This window comes from Haliotis cracherodii, unplaced genomic scaffold (assembly GCF_022045235.1).
Source record: "Haliotis cracherodii isolate W230 unplaced genomic scaffold, xgHalCrac1.p SCAF_3, whole genome shotgun sequence".
Lineage (NCBI taxonomy): Eukaryota > Metazoa > Mollusca > Gastropoda > Lepetellida > Haliotidae > Haliotis > Haliotis cracherodii.
Genome location: NW_027266286.1, coordinates 63,468,520 through 63,488,035, shown reverse-complemented (window position 1 = coordinate 63,488,035; position 19,516 = coordinate 63,468,520). Strand labels below are relative to the sequence as shown.

General features: G+C 42.8%; 1 protein-coding gene across 1 annotated transcript; it reads left to right on the top strand.

Moving 5' to 3' along the window:
* Nucleotides 1-4,867: 4,867 nt before the first annotated feature.
* LOC139473715 (uncharacterized) lies at nucleotides 4,868-15,391 on the top strand. The gene is made up of 2 exons (XM_071256434.1): nucleotides 4,868-5,146; nucleotides 13,454-15,391. The coding sequence occupies exons 1-2, from the start codon at nucleotides 5,101-5,103 to the stop codon at nucleotides 15,163-15,165; spliced, it is 1,758 nt and encodes a 585-aa protein (XP_071112535.1). The 5' UTR covers nucleotides 4,868-5,100; the 3' UTR covers nucleotides 15,166-15,391.
* The last annotated feature ends 4,125 nt before the right edge of the window (nucleotides 15,392-19,516 follow it).

The following is a 19,516-nucleotide window of genomic DNA, read 5'->3' as shown; positions in this document are numbered from 1 at the left end:
CACGGCTCCCTTCGGCCTCAGACAGTCCTCCAGCACTGCGGCACACGGCTCCCTTCGGCCTCAGACAATCCTCCAGCAGAGCGGCGCAAGGCTCCCTGCAGTCTGGGACAATCCTCCAGCACAGCGGCACACGGTTCCCTTCGGCCTCCGACAATCCTCCAGCACTGCGGCACAAGGCTCCCTGCAGCCTCCGACAATCCTCCAGCACTGCGGCACAAGGCTCCCTGCAGCCTCCGACAATCCTCAAGCACTCCGACACACGGCTCCCTGCAGCCTCCGACAATCCTCAAGCACTGCGGCACACGGCTCCCTTCGGCCTTCAACAATGCTCCAGCACTGCGGCACAATGCCCCCGCTCTGGTATCCTTGCCTCCAATGCCTAAGTATTCTTTTGAAATTCTCCGGGTCAGGGACATAATTCAATGTATTTACAAATATTTTAAGATACGAATGTATCAAAACATCGCGAATGATATCAGAGAAACACGTTTATCAACACAGATCACATAAGAGGTCACGACCAGAAGTCAGAGGTCAAAGGACGAGGTCAGATCGTGACCCTGAAAGGGAAGCCAATTAAAGACATACCTTGTAGATAGCAATGTTGGGGCCTGGAGTTTCGAAAATCACAAGCTACGCTCGCAGTGACAATTTTTTCGAGGGAATTAGGTAATTAGACCCACTGATTTGGCTACAATTGATCCTATAGTTATTCTTAAAAAAGACCACGCATTACTTAGATGGACTGTCGATCGACACGTACTTGCCCAAGGAACTGCAACAGGAAATGACAATGTATCTTCTGGCAACTCTAATACTTATACCAAGTTCAACACTACGGCTGTACATGAACAGTTTATGTCATTGGGTGAATGTATTGCAGACTTACAGGATTTGAATAATGCTTATGGTGAGTTTGCTCATGTTGTTCTGTGTGAGATGACTGAACTATCACACATGATTCACCTAGATGTATTTAACGACGCAGGGCAAAGCAGGGATGGTGGACAGAAAATCTCTCCTTTTTATGGAATGAATTGTGGACTGTGGAGAAACAATGTTGTAAAACGATGACGAACATTTAACATGACGTGCATCGAAGCTACACGGAACAGAACCATGAGATTCTTCCTCGGGGTGAGAAAATGTACCTCAGATAAAGCAGTCTGTGGGGACATGGGTTGGATATCCTTCTTGTCCGTCAATGGGGAAGTGTTACTCGACTACATGTATATGCGCCTCCGTAACCTACACCAAGGACGTTCAGCACATCACGTTTTCAAGTGCAGTCACCACTGGGCAACGAGAAGAAAACGTAATGTAATCTTTAGGATACACCGGAAATTAGAAACACTTGGCATGACGCAAATAACCTCCGTTGACAACAGATGAATATGTGTCATCGGAAGTACAATGCAGAATGTTTGAAGAATTTCTGCTGAGGGCAGCCGTGGAATTACCGAACAGCAAACGTGGGACAGGTGGCAATAAATTACGAACTTACTGCACCTTTAAGGATAATGACATTTTTGAGCATACGTACACAAAAGCCTCCCTAGAACTCTAGGAAGCGCCCTGTCGAGGTTTAGATGTGGTGTAGCACCGCTAAGAGGTGAGACCGGACGCTATACCAACACACCTCTTGCAGAGGGAACCTGACCGTTTTGTACGTATGAAATAGAAGATGAAAAGCATGTTTTATTATATTGTCCACTCTATGAAGATCTAAGGTCTTATTTACACACAGCAAAAAAAGTGTAGGTTTCCGTCTTCCGGAAATCTTCCAGAAACCTTCCGGAAACCTTCCGGATACCTTCCCATTTTGGATCCGGCCCGGATACCTTCCGGAAACCTTCCGGAAACCTTCCCAAAAAAAATTCAAAATTTGGGGGGTGCATTTTGTTCACTTAAGTGTGAAACACATAGAAAAAATTAACTTGAAAATACCAAGCAATTTGAAGGTTGCTGAAGGCATTTGGAAGGTATCCGGAAGGTTTCCGGAAGGTTTCCGGAAGACGGAAACCTAGACTTTTTTGCTGTGACAAATGTCGTTACGTATGTTTTGATTTTGATAGTTTTAGTGATTTACAGAAAGTAGATTTTATACTGTCCAGCCCGGAATTGAATTTTAAAACTGCCAAGACCTGCAGCTGCAAGGATATTTTAACAACCAGATCGGATGCTTTACATCGTGTAGTACTATAGTATATTATCTTTTGTGATTAGCCTGGTACAGTCATTTATATCGTGTGTAATATATGTGAAAATGTATAATTTTATACTTGTACATGGTTTTACCAATGTTATATAGACTTTCATAACTCCGGAGGGAGTGGCTCGTGACTTTATATGCTTTTTTAAAGATATTTTTAAAGAGTCTATTCCCAATGTATTATATATGTAACGGTGTGAGACTCAAATAAATTATCTGTCTGTCTGTCTCTCCGTCTGTCCGTCTGTCAAAAGAAGCGTCAACGCCGGCTGCCATCTTGGCGAAAGAATGAAGACGACGACAGACAGCAGCCCAGCCTACCGGATAATCAGCAACATACAGCAGCTTATAACCAGCCGTTGTGAGAAAATCTTTGACAAATGCAACTAGATACAACAATATTCATATAATCATGTGAGTACACCAACATTCACCATCAACATTCAAGATCAGGTCGACCAACGTCAAGATTCATCAGCAAGTGCCTCCTGATATTTGTGTTTTACAATATATGTGAGCTTTTGTTCGAACTCTCCGTGTATAATTCTATTCTCAAGGATATTCTTGTTCATATAAGGTATGTGTGTATATTATGGCCATTGTGTCACGTGTGTTCATATTGTGCCTCGTTTTCATATACTGAGTATGTGTTGCGATTTATATGTGCATCTTTATAAGATTTTGAAATCGTTGTAGATTGTTGGTCTATTACACGTCTTACTCCTCACTCTGACACGCATTTAATGCAAAACCACGCCATATGCAGGTTCCGAGTCGTCCCATACAAATCAGACACTCGGTTTAAAGATTTCTTCTCATAGCTTGTAGTTTTATACCAGTTACAATAGATAATGGCTTTCAATAAGTTACTCAATACCCCATAATTTCCTACTTATATCTTCATTTTATGCGTATCGATATCTTGGTGCAAGTAGCATATAAAACGCGTTACACGATCCATATTTGTCTCTGATGACATAAGCACTGAACTTATATGTACGTATTGTGAAAATGATAAAATCGTTCGTTGTGGTAATAGCTATTGTAGGCGTATAATAAGTTATGGAGTCTCGCTGCCAGGCATACTCACCAAGTAGTGGAGACTGTATATATAGTCTGTATCCTACTCTGTATCCTACTACCAACCTATGACGGTCTCTTGCACACAATATACAATTCGTCAAAACATCTCCGAACCCAATTCACTTGACAGTATTTCTAATTACATTACACTTCAGACTTTTGAAATTGGTTAGGTGTTTTCCATAACAATTTTACTTTCAGGGCAGATCACATCCTACCAACGCTACCTTGGTCAAGGCTCACAATAAGTAAAGACTCCCAATTTCAAGGATCTTACTGTTATGATAAAAATATTACATTCATATGCAAATGCAAACGCATTACGCACATTATGCTTTTGTCCCTACGTCAACAGTGTATTTCACTTGTTTTTTTCCAATGTAATACCTGCGATACTTCATGTTTCTAACAGTCTGGATTTCCGACTGCATGGGCGACCACGCTGGAAACGTCCAACCGGAATCTCCGCTCAACCTGTTAACGTTATGTTATGTTTGGTCGATGTTGACAATTCTATTCTTCATGTATTTACTTGAACGTGGATTTATATCTCTTAGGTGATGTGATTTCGATCGTACGAGTCATGATGATTGCCTACAGCATATCCTTGTCAACATGTCGATGCCACATGCATTTTACTGTATACTTGTACTTCCAATATTGACACTACTTTTGAAACCATTCGAGCAAAGGCTCCGCGAGTATTGTTTTAGCGCAAACCTCTTCACTTTGGGTATGGAGTATTTAGTCATTAGGGTATAGTTTGTATCAAACTTCGTTCAGCTTGTCAGAGTTTTGGATTGTCACAGAAAAAACTAACACAAATAGTGTAAAATATGTATATTAATAAAACGTAGTTAATCATACAGTAAGCATATTAACTGAAATAATAGTACATATTCAACGTTGTGTGATATCACAGAAAACTAACACAAATAGTGTAAACTATGTACTCCGTCCTACTGAGCTACCATCCGGTGGCAAAACGCGCGGTCTTGGTAATAACTATAAAACGTTGACGTTAACGTACAGACTGGATGATATTTTTCAACATCGCGCATTCGCGCACTCTGCAATATTTCAGTTCTATGACGGAGGTCTGTAAATAATGAAGTCTGGACCGGACAATCCAGTGACTGACATCATGAGCATCAACCATGTCAGCGAGCCCGGCCACACGACCCAATTAGTCGCCTAAACTATATTTTCACAAGCAAGACAACTGGAAGAACATGCACCTGCATTTTGATTGTATATGAGAATTATAGGAAAAAAACATTGTTGTTTTTTAATTGCCCCACCAGATCGGGCACGTGTTTTCTTGGTCTCGGCGCCGAGCGCAACTCAAGCCTCGCTACAACGGGCAACGCTGGAGTGCAGTGATCAATACCAGATCGCAGCAGTACTATAAGAAACTAGCAACGCGGATAAAATCGAGAATAATGGGCATGCAACAACCATGTTGTGTATCTGATAGGAACTCAAACATCGTTAATAACAGGGAAACCATATAATCGTACCCGGTTGGACATATTAACAGATCTACACACAAATTTGCATGTAGCAAGTACATCAAGGAACTCTGAAGTGTGTATTGATACTTTTAAGGGTAAACCGAATTTTCATAGAACTGTTGTATTCAAATTGGAGTTTGTGTCCATAAACTAATTTTACTGATGTATGACTGAACAGGGGCGTAGATCCGAGAGTAGCCTGAGTTGAAAAAGTTACTTGGTGCCTGCAGTCACTTGTTGATGCTGACCACCCGGCAGAGGGAAGACCTGCGCGCCTGACCATCCCACACCATGTCGCCGTTGATGACGTGTTTCCTTCTAATGCTGTTGTATTCAGGTAGGCTGGTTGTCAGAACTTGACCATATTTTAAGACATATATAGCGGTCTCGGCAAGGTAGTTTGACAAATATACATAATTTCCCTTTTCATAGTTATTCCAAGTACGTGGTGAATTTATGTAAACTTGTGTCGTAATACATTTGTTAAAGATTGTGTTATTCGAGCTCAGCAACTGGTTCCTGGCTTCACGTTGCCATATATTTCACGTTAACAAAACCGAATATGTATTTTCATAAATATGGGCATTTGATTGGAATATTAACAAGCTGATTGTGTCGTATTAATTTCTGCAGCAATTACGTTTCTCCGTGTTTCGCTCGCAATGTTGTGCAAAGATGTGCCCCCTATTTGCAGTGCAAGGATCTACTGGATTCGAATCCCGATAATGATTCTCTGTGTGTCAGCACCATATCCGTCTACTAGCTGTCTTAATCAAATGGAAGCACTTCCAAGCCGCTCCCATGCCGTGACTTACGTGAAAGGGAAAGTTCTGTTCCAATCCGTGACATTGCCATTACTACTTCCGAAGTTCTTCTCAGTCGTTGACGAGCCGTGACAATGAAAGTGCTGTTCTTAGCCGCTAACGAGCAGTGATAGTGGAAGTGCTGTTCCTAGCCCCTGACACGCCATGACAGTGGAAGTACTGTTCCTAGCCCCTGACATGCCGTGACAGTGGAAGTACTGTTCCTTGCGGCTGATATGCCGTGATAGTGTAAGTACTGTTCCTGGCCGCTGACATGCCGTGACAGTGGAAGTACTGTTCCTGGCGGCTGATATGCCGTGATAGTGGAAGTACTGTTCCTGGCCGCTGACACGCCATCACAGGGAAGTACTGTTCCTGGCCGCTGACACGCCATGACAGTGGAAGTACTGTTCCTAGCCCCTGACATGCCGTGACAGTGGAAGTACTGTTCCTTGCGGCTGATATGCCGTGATAGTGGAAGTACTGTTCCTGGCCGCTGACACGCCATCACAGGGAAGTACTGTTCCTGGCCGCTGACACGCCATGACAGTGGAAGTACAGTTCCTGGCCGCTGACACGCCATCACAGGGAAGTACTGTTCCTGGCCGCTGACACGCTATCACAGGGGAAGTACTGTTCCTGGCCGCTGACACGCATTGGCAGTGCAAGTACTGTTCCTAGCCGTGACAGTGGAAGTACTGTTTCAAGCCCGTGACATGACATCACAGGGGAATTACTTTCCCTGGCCACTGACACGCCATGACAGTGGAAGTACTGTTCCTGTCCACTGACACGCCATCACAGGGAAGTACTGTTCCTGGCCGCTGAGACGCAATGACAGTGGAAGTACTGATTCCAGGCCCTGCCGTGCCAGTGGAAGTACTGTTCCTAGCGGCTGACATGCCGTGACAGTGGAAGTACTGTTCCTAGCCCCTGACACGCCGTGGCAGTCGAAGTACTGTTCCTAGACCCTGACATGCTGTGACAGTGGAAGTGCTGTTCCGAGCCCCTGACAACCCATGACAGTGGAAGTACTGTTCCAAGCCCCTGAAATGCCATTACAGGGGAAGTACTGTTCCCAGCCCGTGACACGCCACCACAGGGGAAGTACTTTTCCTGTCCGCTTACACGCCATGGTACAGTGGAAGTACTATTCCTGACCGCTGTTACGCCATCACAGTGGAAGTACTGTTCCTGGCCGCTGACACGCCATCACAGGGAAGTACTGTTGCCAGTCCGGGACACGCCATCACAGTGGAAGTACTGTTCCTGGCCGTTGACACGCCACCATCGTGGAAGTACTGTTGCCAGCCGCTGACACGCCATGACAGTGGAAGTACTATTCCTGACCGATGACACGCAATGACATGGGAAGCACTGTTCCTGTCCGCTGACACGCCATCACAGGGGAAGTACTGTTCCAAGCCCCTGACACGCCACCACCGGGGAAGCACTGTTCCAAGCCCCTGACACGCCATCACAGCGGAAGTACTGTTCCTGGCCGTTGACACGCCACCATCGGGGAAGTACTGTTGCCAGCCGCTGACACGCCATGACAGTGGAAGTACTATTCCTGGCCGCTGACACGCAATGACATGGGAAGCACTGTTCCTGTCCGCTGACACGCCATCACAGGGGAAGTACTGTTCCAAGCCCCTGACACGCCACCACCGGGGAAGCACTGTTCCAAGCCCCTGACACGCCATCACAGTGGAAGTACTGTTCCGAGCCCCTGACACGCCACCACCGGGGAAGTACTGTTCTTAGCCCCTGACACGCCATGACAGTGGAAGTACTGTTCCGAGCCGCTGACACGCCATGACAGTGGGAGTACTGTTCCAAGCCCCTGACACGCCATCACAAGGGAAGTACTGTTACCACCCCGGGACACGCCATCACAGTGGAAGTACTGTTTCTGGCCGCTGACACGCCATCACAGTGGAAGTACTGTTTCTGGCCGCTGACACGCCATCACGGGGGAAGTACTGTTGCCAGCCGCTGACACGACATGACAGTGGAAGTACTTTTCCTACCACGACAGTCGAACTACTTTTCCTAGCCGTTTACACGCCATGACAGTGGAAGTACACTTTCCTAGGCGCTGACACGCCATAACAGCGGAAGTATTGTTCCTGGCGGCTGACACGCCATCACCGTGAAAGTACGGTTCCTGGCCGCTGATACGCCGTGACAGTGGAACTACTGTTTCTGGCCGCTGACACGCCATCACAGTTATAGGGATCTCGACGTTTGGAAACGAGCTGAATCTAGCATTCTCGTGTTTTTGGTACATAGCATGTTTTGTCGACAACGCGAGAATGCGTCCTATGGACATAATGTAAAATCTCGCAATCTCGATTTGTCAAATTAAGCCACAAAAGGACGAAATCGCGAGAACGTGAGAACGCGAGAATGCGAGATTTCATTTTCGCATGTTTGGGGAATATTCAGTTCGTTTCCAAAGTCGAGATCGCGAGAATGTCCTTTACAGTATTCCATGCTAAATCACCAGATTTGAACTGGATGTACATTTTCTCTCGCGGAAATTTACGTCGTTTTCAAGTAGACCCAGCTGATTTTGTTGAGCGATTTGTTATGATAGATGGGTCCTGGGGTCACCGCTCCTCCGACGAAGGCAAAATCTATTCGACCCCCTAATGCTTCAACCACTGGATTGTCTTGTCTAGACTGGATTATTTACAGGCAACTGTAACATTGACAAAAGAATGACGCGTGCGAACTAAATCAAACAAACTTCGAGAGACTCGTTTCGAAAAATAGTTATTCTCCGCTTCACACTGATGCAAATGCACATTTAAAGCCTGAGCCGACGTATCTGTGCGAAGACGTCCGTTCCAACTTTTTAGTCACCCCGTGTTACAATTGCTTTCAAGTTAATAAAACACCACTACAATTCCTATTCATGCCTATGGCTGTAGTATATATTTCATATCTATGGATTATGATAATTAGAATGTATGTATTATTCATGAAAATAAGTATAATGTTGTCCCAAAGCACGGTGCGTCAACAAAATACTTGTAAACACCAATATCAGGTTGCTTACTTGCATAATCAAATGAGTGAGTGAGTGAGTTGGGTTTAACGCTGATTTTAACAGTATTCCAGTTATATCGCGGTGTGTCAGTTTAATGTGGGAGGAAAGCTCGAAGTGATGCAGGTCTCAGACGTTTACCACTTCGGTGAAATCCACGAGCATGGGTATGGTGCCGACAAACCTAAAAACATAATCGGGGAGAACCGGGATTCGAACCCACAATCATAGGTTTCTGGCGTACCAAAGGGACGCAACGTGAACAGCGAATCGCAGCGCCTTAGACGACTGGGCCACCCGTGCTCCCGCTTTATCAAATGAAGTAAATCAATGTTTTACAAAGCACTTTCCTTTCACTCAACTCATAAATCTGTATTGAAGAGCAGTGGTATGCTTCCACGATAGATGCATTAAGCGAGCGTTTTTTCCTCACACCACAGGTTTCTACACCAATCAGCTTCATTGTGGTGTCGGTGCGTCGCGCCCTTAGTTGTTTAGTTTATTGATCACGCTATGGAGTAGACGCATTATACACAGCACAGAAGGGGGTGTTGTTGTGCACGCATAAAATGTTATCACCATGGTAAGATTTGATTTAAACTTTTTTTTTTATTTCAAAAGAAATATGGATCGGTAAACAAGCAAAACTTGCTTATGTAAATACCTCTCCAGGTAATAACTTAGCAACAGCTGGTTATACATATAAGATAGTGCTGAACATAAACGTACAAAACACACAAATGAAATACATGAAGGTAATACATTGAAGCATGTGTATTGGCTTCATGTATTTCGTTTGTTCATTTAGCATCTTTATGTACGATTTAAATGTTATTCCACACCATAGATATGTTTCTTCAATGTGAGGTTTTTAGAATGGGACATGATATTATTACTTTTTGTCTTACCATTGGGTGCACTGGTGGCCCAGTCGAATAAGATTCCGAAATTCGCAATGTAGAGGAAGAAGGGCCCATATGCTTACGAGAAGCCAATGATTGTGGGTTCGAATGCCAGATCCGCCTTGATTATGATAGCCGTCATTTTCAAAGGTCTGCTTAATTTCGGGGTTCCTCCTAGATCGAGCCTCCACGCGGTGACATAAGTGATAAAAGGCGGAATTAAACCCAACCAACTCAATCACTCATTTAAAGTTTGTAATTCGCGTGGACCAAAACATTGATTTGTTATTAAATATTCAAAACATGATTTTAAGTTTCAAGAGTAATTTTATTGTTCAGAATGTACAGGTGTTTTTTGTTTGTTTGTTGTTTAACGCCGCACTCAGCAATATTCCAGCTATATGAAGGCGGTCTGTAAATAATCGAGTCTGGGCCAGACAATCCAGTGATTGACATCATGAGCATCGATCCACGCAATTGGGATCGATGACGTAATCTGTTGACTGACATCGGGAGAATTCCCGTGTCTGCTTCCAGCAGCACAGCCCTTCTGACACTCTTGGTAGTAGGCTTCAGTGTTGTGGAGTCTTCACATTCTCTTAAAATTTATTGGTGGGTGCAAGTAGGCAGCGCTTCCTGGAGGAAAGTCCCCGTGTATCAATATGAAATATTTTGTAGCTTCAGCTGCTGAAACAGGTGGGGCAGGATACGTGTCAATAGTTCATCTTGAAACATAAAAATCACGACAGCCATTCCTTTGCATGAACTGAACTTTTGAACGTTTAAATTGATAAGTGAGCTATTATAGCATTTCCATGTACTAATATAAATCGTATATTCATGTTTAAAAGTACATCTTAAAAGATAAGAAAATACTGCAGGTTTCCTTTTGCATGAAATGAATAACTTAAAATCGATTCATAAGGTTTGTGTCCACTAAGATAACAAATTGACTTCGTGATCAATACCAAAAAATTAGACCTGTGGTAAACCCTCCCTTGAACAAAGGTCATCGTGACAAAACGATGAAGACTTGTTTTTGAGTAGTTTCCTTATTTGTTGTCAATGGTGTTCTTACAGATATCAGTTTACCGTCTATAACTGAAACGCTTAACTAAGGACTCTTTTAGTCTGCATAGTTATGTCTAGTTCTACCGTGTAATGATCTTACACACATGGTTATTCTGAAAACAGAGGACAGCAGCCGGACGGGCTTTGAATTGTTTTGTCAATACTTGACAACAAGTTGTCATAGGTAACCAAGACACCATAGTTCCAACTCAACGTGCCATGTTCAACCTCATTCGTTGCAGTTGTTAACAGACATCCGGCAGATATACCATTGTGTTTTTGGCTCTAAAATCCATATGTGGATCGATATTCTGAGACAATGGCAGTTTGTCTTCATAGACTTCATGAGAACCTTACCTCGGTTTATCCACGCAAAGCGGCATCATGCTGAACATAGACCAATGTCCATGAGATCTTTACAGCGGGTCATCCTCGCGTAGAGTTACATGTATCATGCTGAAAATATACCAAGTTGTATGTATTGTTCGTACATGCAGTGACAGCCTCCGTGGTCTAATGGTAGAGCGTGCGCCCGGAGAGCGGAAGGACCGGGGTTCGATCCCCAGCCGCGTCATACCAAAAGATGTTAAAAGATGGTACTTGTTGTTACCCTGTCTGGCGCTCGGCATTAAGGGGCTAAAACAAGGACTGGTCGGCTCGGAGTCAGTATACTGTGTCTGAGTGAGGTATTCATGTTAAACTGCGGCATGGTATCTCAGTGTGCTAGCACTATAAATCGGCATCAGTCCGGACTAGTACAAGCAGCCACATACACACACATACACGTGCATGCACGTCGCTATATAAGTGCTATAATCTTGGACGCGACGTTAAACCCCATTTCACCTCACCTCACCTCACCTCACCTCGTACATGCAGTAGTTGCAACCAGGATGAGTCTTACCCACAGTCTTCCAAATTAGGAATCTTCTGACTTGCAGTATTTCCACATAGTATGCTTCTTATACGCCTTCTTTATACAAGGGGCGGTCGGGGAGCCCAGTGGTTAAAGCGTTCGCTCGTCACGCCGAAGACCCGGGTTCGATTCCCGACATGGGTACAATGTGTGAAGCCCATTTCTGGTGTCCTCCGCCGTGATATTGCTGGAATATTGCTAAAAAGCTGCGTAAAACCATACTCACTCACTCTCTCTTTATACAAATATAATGCATTTTGCAAGGAGTGTTTCCAACAAGAATGCTTCTTCAACTTAGTCTTTCCAAATAGGATGCCTTTTGCAAGCAGTATTACCTTCTCAAGTTCGCATGTCATGAGTACTGCTGTGTGGCATCAGGCAACAAACAAACACTTATTGCTTTGTGCAATGTTGACGATAGCGATGGACTCCACCTTGGTGACATCTTTCATGTGACAGCAGCATTCAATGGCTGTAGATACGACAGACATACAGTTTCACTTTCGTCATACGTGTCACCAAATGTGCTAAAAATAACCCACTTGAAGCTACTTCTGTTAATGATGCGTGTATTGCTACATATTTCATTCACTCTGCTAGCTTTTGTTTATCCTTTAACGATGTACCAGAAGTTCCTTTCCAGACTACCCAATATAATATGCCAAATGAAGCAGGTACAATATGATTATCATTAAAAGGTATTCTTACTTTGTAATCTTATATTAATGAGTATATGTGACATTCAGTTCATCAAACTTTTGGATCATTTTCAGCACGACAAACTATTTTTGCACCCATTCACCACCTCTACTCTCTGGAACCATGGAGGATCCATGTCACTATATTTCATTAGAAAATAATGTGTGTGTTCTGTAAAAGCAAAACGGTACGACCGAAGCAATTTTTATATGTTAAAAGTTATAGTCGTAAAGAGGCTAACAAGAGAACAGGAAGTCTATTTGTTCAACGTTATTGGTGACGCCATACCAGGCTGTACAGAGTTGCGTCCCTTATCCGTCCTAGGTCGTGGTCAATCTCATTAAAATCAGATCTTAGTTTTCGCTACCGCTAAACAAAGATCTGAGGACATCCCATTACGGGTCTCGTCAGCACGACCTTAATCCAACCAATCAGAGCGTTGCTTACCAGATCCTGAAAGTGACAGTCGGAATGTGTTTTCTAGTCATGCCATCTCGAAATATTTAACAGAGGGTATTCCGAACGACAGTTACGGGTTTTGTGATTATATCCATACAATCTATGCCATCTATAAGCCATTCCAGAATGTTGTTTTGGTCAGTTTTAAAAATATGTTTCGAAGCGTAGTCGCCAGTTTGAAACTAGTGTCGTAAAGCTCGAAATAGCTGCCTTCTGATTTGCAATTGTCGATTTCTTGACAGTCATTTCATTGGTCGGTCAATGTTCGCGAAAGGTCGTTCTGACGTGCGCCGTAATGGGATGTCCTCAGATCTTTGGTTAGCGGGAGCGAAAACTAAGATCTGATTATATTGAGATTGAGGTCGTGGTCTCAAAATCTTCCCGAGGCAAGGGCGTTAACTGAATATAAAAGTCCAGTATGCACAGTCCAATCAAGATCGCGTAACAAACTAGACATCCGCTTCGTAAACAACATGGATTTCAACGTGCAGATTTCGGTCGACTGCAGGATTTGAAAAACATGAGTACCGTGACGTTCAAGATCGTTGTTTTAACATTTTTTTACATGCTGCCGGTTGTAATGTTTTCCCAATTCATTCACTATTATCTCATCACGCAACATGTTGGACTTTACTTATGTATATCATGAACATGGCTGTGTGCTTCCTTTTTACCTTATTCGTTATATATGTTAAGACTGCTCTATATTGCGTTGCTTAAAGGGTTTATTTATGTTCAGGGATACCTACGACTATTGCCACTACAACAACGCTAATGACAAGTATGACGACAACAATCACTACAACAACAACGCCGATGACAAGTATGACAACAACCCCCACTATAACAACGTCGATGGCAAGTATGACAACAACCACTACTACAACAACGCTGATGACAAGTATTACAACAACAACCCCCACTACAACAACGCTGATGACAAGTATTACAACAACAACCCCCACTACAACAACGCTAATGACAAGTATGACCACACCAACCACCACTACAACAACGCCAATGACAAGTATGACCACACCAACCACCACTACAACAACGCTGATGACAAGTATGACCACACTTACCCCCACTACAACAACGCTGATGACAAGTATGACGACAACAACCCCCACTACAACAACGTTGATGGCAAGTATGACAACAGCCACCACCACAACAATGCCGATAACGAATATGACGACAACAACCACAACTACAACAACGCCGATGACAAGTAAGACGACAACAACCACCACTACAACAACGCCGATGACAAGTATGACAACAACCACCACTACAACAACGCCGATGACAAGTATTACGACAACAACCCCCACTACAACAACGTCGATGGCAAGTATGACGACAACCACTTCTACAACAAGGCTGATGGCAGATATAACGACAACAGCCACCACCATAACAACGCCGATAACACGTATGACGACAACAACCCCCACTACAACAACGCCGATGACAAGTATGACGACAACAACCACCATTACAACAACGTCGATGGCAAGTGTAACGACAGCGACCACTACTATAACAACGCTGCTGGCAGATATAACGACAACGGCAGGCACTACTACAACAACGCCTACAGAGGCAACAACTGTTGCAACAACAGACACGCCAGAGACACTTGAAACACCAGGTATAATCTTAACACAACCGACATCAGGAGCACCAGGGACGACTACAAGGAATACAACAATAGAAGACCCGGGATCCTCAACTGAAGACAATCAAGGATATACACCATCCATGGCGGGAACAGCAACCACAGGAAAATCAAAATCTGACTTAACCACTACAGAAACAGCATCTTCAACACAAGGAAAGTCTCTACAAGATGTACCACGGGAATCAACAAGTATTAGGTTTGGTGATCTGTCAACATCAGGAACTACTACAACTGGACAACTTTCAGTTTTAAGTTCTGGGGCGCCAGATTTCATTGGGGAAACTTCTTCAGCAACATCAGAGACACCAACATCGGACGACAACGTCAGCAATGGAATTGCATTGTCAGCATCTCAGTCGCCGGACAAGGAGGAGACCCAAATAATTCTCGCGACTACTTCTACCAGCGCCCTCTCTTCCAGTACGTTCCGGCCGACGGTGGACACAAACTCTATGTCCAGGTGCGACTGTTGCGCCGCGTGGAAAGAGTTCCTGAACAGAAACGTGTCACTGGGCAGCTTCAGTCTCGATGACCTCGTAGTTTACAAGAAGAAGAAGTTACAAACAGTAGATGACGAGCGTTTATCTGCACGTAGCATTGGGGGCAGTGCTGTTGCGATGTTGGTGATCAGCTTTCTCGCAATTGTCGTGTTGGACGCCAGTAAACTGTTTCATGACTTCCGTCAGATGTACAAACAGTTGAGAGAGTCCTTTCGTCCCCAAAACGGGATAGGCATTCACGACAATCGCGTTCATGATGCATAGTTGTAACACCAACAGATTCTGCATCACCACACACAGATGCAGTCCCTTAACAGGTTACAGTCACTACAGTGAACTAGACAAGATACTATTGTGGATAATTTTGGCCACCAATCTGACAACCGCATGACTTTCTGGCGCCGGACTCTATGTGATTGCTGTATAGAGCTCAAATGGTCTAGTTTATTGTGATGCCGTACAGGAGAAAGTTCATAAGTTCTATGTTGGATTAATCGATAGTTAAAAAAATATTCATAAACAACTTCTCTTCCCCATCCTCCATCCGTCTTAAGCCCGTGATGTTTACAACCAACAACAAATCGAACCCGAATATAACTTTGGGGAGGCATTTTAAATCGATTATTTTTATGTCGATGAGGAATATTTGTGGGAGAAGACAGAATATTGTTATCGGTCACGGCTTCGAAACGTACATTTGTTTCTCTGACAGAAGGTGCTTAACAATATTATTTTTCACAACGCATTTTTGTTTTGTGTAACGGATTTATTTTCAACAAAAAAAACACCTTTATTTAAAAAAGATAGCTTGTCCTACCCCATGAGTAGTGTAATAAGGTATAATTTTGTCCTAAACCATTATAGTTAAACCACGCAAGCGCGTAATTCAAAAAGTATACTTTATCGCAGGGTAAAACTAGGCGCCTTTAAAATCAATAATTTATAATTTCGTATTTTACGTTATAACTTGATGTGACTCCTTTGTTAGGTATTGAGCTCTAATCAAACTAAGTATCTATAAATTGAAAGCATGTGATAATGTGTCCTATATTGTTAGTGTACAGTAAATATGTATTTGATAAATTGTATTATATTTTAGATCATTTGGAATAAAGTGTTTTGTTGGAAAACTTATGACAGTAGAGTTTTATACTACAAACACGGAGCGATCAATGATAAACATATACTGCTCACAAACGGTAAGGGATACAGAAATGATATGGTTGTGCAAACCGATATACAAATAACCAGTTCAAGGCGACTGGCTAAATCATGTAGACAAACCATTAACGTTTGTTCGCACGCAGTGTATTTATTACGGTGACCTACGACGCAGCCAGTGGTCGACAGCACATCATTGAGCTACTTCGTCAGGATACGATTAATGATTGAATGTTGTTTAACGCCTTAGTCAGCTATGTCCCAGTTCTAGTTTAGCGGCATGTAAATAATAGCGAATGACATTTATATATGACAAATAATCTAATATCAAACAAAGATACAAATATAAGGACGTTACAGTGACCAATACATGTGTGCATGCGTGATTTGCCCGTATATTCCTTCAGTCATCACTGAAAGAGGAGCCAAGAAAATGACAATGACACGACAATGTTTTATCAAAGAAAATTCCACAGGCAAGTAGATCTATATTCAGTATTACTTCTGCTTCCTGACAACGCTTGATATTGTTGATATTGTACATTTGATTTTACCAATTTGTCAACAACACTGCGTGATTTTACGAGCGCTTTTGTACATTTGAACGCATTAACGTGGCTCGATTAGACTTAACATTTTTTAATAGTTCATTGTTATAACAATGAAAAGGCAAACAAATATATAGTGTACGATTTAACGTTTCAGTCCTCAAGTGGCAAGGTTGGAAACCATCAATATTATACTATTTGTATCGACTGGTGTGTCTTCCTAAACCGGAAGTGAACATTTTTTACACCGTTTCAGAGACCGTTGGCGTGCGTGCGTGCGTGCGTGCGTGCGTGCGTGCGTCCTCATTTTATTTTCCCCGGAAGACATTTCAGCCCAAATGCCCGATTCTCGTCTAATGTTGCACGCTATTTATAGTCGGCAGTTTCTAAATTGAAATGATGCCTCGAAAATATAAACTGATGCATACATTCATTTTGTTGGCGTTTGATTGGGGGTGTTTTGTTTCATGTAACGGCTGCAGCGGCACTGGTAGGCAAACTTGTAGTTGACAGTACAAACACTCAAACGCTGTCAGAATACGCTGACAAGCATACAGCCAGGACACACAAAGTAACTACTTCTGTCGTCATTTAACTCCACTCCAACGACCAGCGCAGGACCTACATGCTTCCCCGTAACTGGCTATGCGTTAGAAATGTTCAGATTAGGATTTTAAGTACAGGTAAAAAGAGTGGGTGATTTGGGTTTAACGCCATTTCGACAAGTTTATCCGTTTTGTCACGGTGTGTGGGCTTGATTTAGGAAGAAAGCCTGATGTGATGCAGGTTATTTACAGGATGTTTACTACTTTGTTGAAACCCACGTGCACGGGTATGGTACTGACTGTTATCAGAGCGCATCTGGGAGTCGAACCCACGTTCATAGGTTCCTTACGCAAAGCGAAATGCGACGCCTTAGTCTAAAACTCCCGTGAAACTCTAAAAGGAACGAATATGATTAATAATATTTAGTTTCGTTGGATGCCTCGTCCTGTCAGTTGAGCTGGAACCCTCTTTGAGGGCTGAATGAATGGATATTGCAGCTTTATTAGGACTGTCAGTATGATATAGCGCCACGACAGGCCAACCAATACACGTTCGTACTCTCAGTGTCTGAAGCATTGAGGCATCCTGCTGAGGGACTTTCTTGAATATGGCTCTGTTGTCTATTGCACTGCTCTGGTCGAACAAAAGTTCGAATATGTTATTAATATATATGTTGTACATATCAAGTTGTGGTAGGTGATATTAAAACGCCATTCTATGTGAAATAATATTCAATATTCCATCTTCAACATACCAGGATGTCTATCATGCACAAAAACAGACCTACCCAGAGGAGGAAGAACACGAAGCCCACGAGGAGAAGACATCGGAGGAAGAACACATGATACTGGAAGCTGCTTGGAGCCAGAAATGAGATGTCCATGCACAAATTGGCCAACTTGATTACTGTGTCCTCCCATGTGTTGCACATTCCAAATGGACTTGATGTTTTTTAACAAAGATTCGGCTAGTTGCGTCAGTCAATTTCAGAAAGGTCAATGTTGCGTCATTAACTGACATGGGATATCTCTGTGGTGGAGTTGGACATCGTTCTATATATCTCCACCTCATTCAAACAAATAGAATAAGTTCCAAGAGTTTCTCTCTTGTTCTCCATAGTTCCAGCTGAAACAGTAGATTCAAATATTCTTGTTGACCACAGACAGAGTGAACTGGATACACGTGAGACAAAAACAAATTTCAAATCAACATCTTATTTGCTCACTTTTTAAATACCCTGTGATATCTAACGTCATCAAAAGATCCCCAAGAACTACTCGAAAAGACTCTACAAACCCTTTTTCATGGCTTATGGACTTTTCTGTCGGTCGGGAATGAAAGGGTGCTATTTCGATTTGACGTTTTTTGACACTTATTTAGGTCTGACAGAATCCTTAATAAGTCTTGCAATAAAGAGGGTATTATAGAAAAGAGGCAGTCCTTGTAAGTTTGGTTCAAGCTGCTCAATCACAATAATGTTATTGCTCCAACCCATGCCATCTGTTAGAACGGTCCACATTGCCACCAAATGTCCTGAAACATAAAATAGGTTCCAATTGCTTTTCATTCTACTGATCCCTCATGGGATGGCTGTATCCCAGACAGGAAAACTAACTTTGATTTTATTTCATGTCTTATGTTTTACGAAACTTATGGTTTAAACAAAATAAACTATAACAATCACCAGACGTTCATCATCATCATCATGATATTTTCCTGAAATCATCCATTTCTTGAAAATTTACTAAAACAATGTGTGTCTGGCTAAAAACGAAATTCTGTCGGGCTACATCTTGTTGCATTAAATCCTCTGTCAGTTATTTTAATGCCAATAGAAATATGCCATGTCTCAAATTTCATGCGTCATTTGAAGCAGAGTGATATCCATGCTTGACACCTGACATATGATTAAAGAACAGTGATTAACGTACACTCAGTTTTGTTTGTTGGTGTTCTTAATAGGGAAGAGATCAAATGTGTTCCTTGCGAATCACAGTTCTTTTCAACAACAAAAATATATAGCGTCCTGCCTCCCTAAAATGTGAATCTGACGTCATCTGAACATTAAGCCTAGCCAGGGCAGATAACCCTGATTCTTCATCAGCCCCCTTGCGATTACACCATCGCTTTTACCTTGGGTGATAGCCTTGACTGACCTGTACATGGGTGAAGAACATGTTGTCAGCAACTGGTTATGTAGACCAACTGTGTTTGATATGTTTCGGAGATGTGGGGCATTTAAGTATGAAAACAACTGGCACCCTCAATCAACCCAATCCATCATGGGTAGGTTCATAACCTCATATCCTGGAATCCTGGTAGAGATAAGTGGATAGACATGTGGTTTGATGGATTATATA